This window comes from Pseudochaenichthys georgianus, unplaced genomic scaffold (assembly GCF_902827115.2).
Source record: "Pseudochaenichthys georgianus unplaced genomic scaffold, fPseGeo1.2 scaffold_1139_arrow_ctg1, whole genome shotgun sequence".
In the NCBI taxonomy this organism is placed as follows: domain Eukaryota; kingdom Metazoa; phylum Chordata; class Actinopteri; order Perciformes; family Channichthyidae; genus Pseudochaenichthys; species Pseudochaenichthys georgianus.
The window spans coordinates 37,582-41,986 of NW_027262085.1; the positions used below are offsets into that span (position 1 = coordinate 37,582).

Below are 4,405 nucleotides of genomic sequence, written 5' to 3' on the forward strand. Positions count from 1 at the left end.
CCGCTGTGTGTCCGCTGTGTGTCCTCAGTGTGTCCTCAGTGTGTCCGCTGTGTGTCCTCAGTGTGTCCTCAGTGTGTCCGCTGTGTGTCCTCAGTGTGTCCGCTGTGTGTCCTCAGTGTGTCCTCAGTGTGTCCGCTGTGTGTCCTCAGTGTGTCCTCAGTGTGTCCTCAGTGTGTCCTCAGTGTGTCCTCAGTGTGTCCTCAGTGTGTCCGCTGTGTGTCCGCTGTGTGTCCGCTGTGTGTCCGCTGTGTGTCCTCTGTGTGTCCTCTGTGTGTCCGCTGTGTGTCCTCAGTGTGTCCGCTGTGTGTCCTCAGTGTGTCCGCTGTGTGTCCTCAGTGTGTCCTCAGTGTGTCCTCAGTGTGTCCTCAGTGTGTCCGCTGTGTGTCCTCAGTGTGTCCTCAGTGTGTCCTCAGTGTGTCCGCTGTGTGTCCTCAGTGTGTCCTCAGTGTGTCCTCAGTGTGTCCGCTGTGTGTCCTCAGTGTGTCCTCAGTGTGTCCTCAGTGTGTCCTCAGTGTGTCCGCTGTGTGTCCTCAGTGTGTCCTCAGTGTGTCCTCAGTGTGTCCGCTGTGTGTCCTCAGTGTGTCCTCAGTGTGTCCTCAGTGTGTCCTCAGTGTGTCCGCTGTGTGTCCGCTGTGTGTCCTCAGTGTGTCCTCAGTGTGTCCTCAGTGTGTCCTCAGTGTGTCCTCAGTGTGTCCGCTGTGTGTCCGCTGTGTGTCCGCTGTGTGTCCGCTGTGTGTCCTCTGTGTGTCCTCTGTGTGTCCGCTGTGTGTCCTCAGTGTGTCCGCTGTGTGTCCTCAGTGTGTCCTCAGTGTGTCCGCTGTGTGTCCTCAGTGTGTCCTCAGTGTGTCCTCAGTGTGTCCTCAGTGTGTCCTCAGTGTGTCCTCAGTGTGTCCGCTGTGTGTCCTCAGTGTGTCCTCAGTGTGTCCTCAGTGTGTCCTCAGTGTGTCCGCTGTGTGTCCTCAGTGTGTCCTCAGTGTGTCCTCAGTGTGTCCGCTGTGTGTCCTCAGTGTGTCCTCAGTGTGTCCTCAGTGTGTCCTCAGTGTGTCCTCAGTGTGTCCTCAGTGTGTCCGCTGTGTGTCCTCAGTGTGTCCTCAGTGTGTCCGCTGTGTGTCCTCTGTGTGTCCTCTGTGTGTCCTCAGTGTGTCCGCTGTGTGTTCTCTGTGTGTCCTCAGTGTGTCCGCTGTGTGTCCTCAGTGTGTCCCCTGTGTGTCCTCTGTGTGTCCTCTGTGTGTCCTCTGTGTGTCCTCTGTGTGTCCTCTGTGTGTCCCCTGTGTGTCCTCTGTGTGTCCTCTGTGTGTCCCCTGTGTGTTCTCTGTGTGTCCCCTGTGTGTCCTCAGTGTGTCCTCAGTGTGTCCTCTGTGTGTCCTCAGTGTGTCCGCTGTGTGTTCTCTGTGTGTCCTCAGTGTGTCCGCTGTGTGTCCTCAGTGTGTCCTCTGTGTGTCCTCTGTGTGTCCTCTGTGTGTCCTCTGTGTGTCCTCAGTGTGTCCTCTGTGTGTCCTCAGTGTGTCCAACAACAACAACAAAGAACTAGCACACGTTCTGCAAGGTGATCACATTTGATAAGAACGTAAGTGGTCTGTTAGAAGTCGTCATGGGCCGTGCATCGGCAGCATGGACACATCCAGAATCTGCGGATGAGGCTAAATAAGCGTACTCACTTTTCCACGTGTGTAAATGTAGTTACTTTTCTTCTATAACTAGAAGTGCATCAATGGAATTTTTATTTTATTTTTTAACAGTGCTTTCTTGGACGGCCATGGGACGTGCGTCAACCGGCTCCAAGGTCTCTGTTGAGACAGTCCCCATCCAGCTCCATCCTCCAGAGACATCACCGTGCTTCTCTGAAAGACGTGTGAAGCGTGGAGCGCTCAGACGTCCTCACGGCACACGCCCACTAAGGAGGACCAGCCCACTTCAAAGAGCATCCGTCTAAACTACTCAGAGTTCTAAAACCTGGACAGGTCAACACGTCGCCCCCCTGCTCCTCTCCCAGTAGCCGGTCATCTGCGGGATGCTGGTGGTGGTCGCAGCGATCACCCTGGAGAGGCTGCAGTCGCTCAGAGGGTGCCCGGGGTCCACCACGAACATGGTGCTTTCAGGAGCCTCGGTGGGAGAGAGGCCATGGCGCTTCAGGCACAGTCCCAGGTAGGCGTCCTCGATGAAGATGGGTTTGATGTGAGGGGCGGCTGCCAGGATCTTGGCCGGCAGGTCCAGGGACATGACGTAGGCCATGCCCAGAGGGTACGGCGGGTACTCCGGCTCAGCAATCACATATCTCGGCATGTAGAACTTGTTGAACGGGTTTCTCAACACCGGGCTGTGCCACCACACCAGACCTGTCATGTAGTTCTGTTTGGCCGTGCTGGGATCCAGCAACAGTTTAACCAAATTCTGGACGTGCAGCAACATATCGGCGTCAACCTTCATGACGTAGGACAGCTTGTCGCAGTGCGCAACCAACCACTCCAGCGTCATCATCGTCTTGATGGTCAGATTGTGGTAGCCGTCCGTGAAGTCACTCTGGATCAGGTCCTGGTGCTGCAGGTTTTCCTGTCGGAGCTTCTCCTGCTGCTGCTTGGCATCAGCTCCTGAAGGTAGGCCCAGCATGAAGAGAGTCTCGACCCGCTGACCCAGAACCAGTTTCTCACTTCCCCACGTCCTGCGGATGGTGTCCCGAGCTGCCACGCCCCCGGGGGCCACCGGGACCACCAGGAGCAGGAACGGAGTCGTGGTTTTACACGTCGGGGTGTCGTCCATGATGAATGTGTAGTTTCCTGGGTAGGCCACGTAATACGGCCCAGGACCCCTCCGTGCTGGTGTGTCCCTGCTCCCAGAGCCCCAGTCCGGGTCCAGATAGAGGAGGAGCATGAGCACTGCTCCCACCAGGCAGATGAAGACGTGTGCAAAGCGTCTGCTCTCCATTACGCCTACAAAGAGAAGAGACTCGCGTTATGACGGCTGGCAGCACGACGGCCACACAGAACACACCAGGCTCTACTCATGTTAGGTTATATATATATGGGAGGCGTGTGGCGCAGTGGGTAGAGCGTTGGTGTTGGGACCAGGGGAGAACAGGTTCGAACCCCACAGCGTGTCGATGTGTCCCTGAGACGCTCCACCCCAAGGTGCTCCTGAGGGATCGCCCTCAGTGTGGAGTGTGCGAGTGGCTTTGGATAAAGGCGTCTAACACGTGACACGTGATGAAGTCAGCACGTAAACGGCACTTCCACCTCCTATCGAGCACCTCAGAGGAAAAGCCTTCAGCTCAGAGGACCTCTTCGTACCGTTGTTGCTCCTTCCACACAGCGTTCGATAAGGCGTGAAGACTGAACTGGTAATATAAAGCGTGATTGTGTTAATAGTGTTATGTAGCGTTAACGTTGGAACAGCGATGTGGAGCCTGGCGCCTCAGCCCGACGGCTCCACCACGGGACCCATCGAGAGGACGGCTCTGTCCTTCATTAGGGAGGACACTGATATTAGTTCAATACCAGAGGTGTAAAGTAACCGGGTACATGTACTCAAGTACTGCACTTAAGTACACCTTAGAGGTACTTTACTTGAGTATTTCCAATGTATTCTACTTCATACTTCTACTCCTCTACAGTTCAGAGGTACATGGTGTACTTCTACTCCACTACAGTTCAGAGGTACATGGTGTACTTCTACTCCACTACAGTTCAGAGGTACATGGTGTACTTCTACTCCACTACAGTTCAGAGGTACATGGTGTACTTCTACTCTACTACAGTTCAGAGGTACATGGTGTACTTCTACTCCTCTACAGTTCAGAGGTACATGGTGTACTTCTACTCCACTACAGTTCAGAGGTACATGGTGTACTTCTACTCTACTACAGTTCAGAGGTACATGGTGTACTTCTACTCCACTACAGTTCAGAGGTACATGGTGTACTTCTACTCCACTACAGTTCAGAGGTACATGGTGTACTTCTACTCTACTACAGTTCAGAGGTACATGGTGTACTTCTACTCCTCTACAGTTCAGAGGTACATGGTGTACTTCTACTCTACTACAGTTCAGAGGTACATGGTGTACTTCTACTCCACTACAGTTCAGAGGTACATGGTGTACTTCTACTCACGACAGTTCAGAGGTACATGGTGTACTTCTACTCCTCTACAGTTCAGAGGTACATGGTGTACTTCTACTCCACTACAGTTCAGAGGTACATGGTGTACTTCTACTCCACTACAGTTCAGAGGTACATGGTGTACTTCTACTCTACTACAGTTCAGAGGTACATGGTGTACTTCTACTCCTCTACAGTTCAGAGGTACATGGTGTACTTCTACTCTACTACAGTTCAGAGGTACATGGTGTACTTCTACTCCACTACAGTTCAGAGGTACATGGTGTACTTCTACTCTACTACAGTTCAGAG

The 4,405-nt window shown here is 53.3% G+C and overlaps 1 protein-coding gene across 1 annotated transcript; it reads right to left on the reverse strand.

Annotated features, from left to right (window-relative positions):
- Positions 1–844: 844 nt before the first annotated feature.
- On the reverse strand, positions 845–2,923 carry LOC117440704 (beta-1,3-galactosyltransferase 5-like). Its single transcript, XM_034076937.2, has one exon. The coding sequence runs from the start codon at positions 2,920–2,922 to the stop codon at positions 1,963–1,965; it is 960 nt and encodes a 319-aa protein (XP_033932828.1). The 5' UTR covers position 2,923; the 3' UTR covers positions 845–1,962.
- Between the last annotated feature and the right edge of the window lie 1,482 nt (positions 2,924–4,405).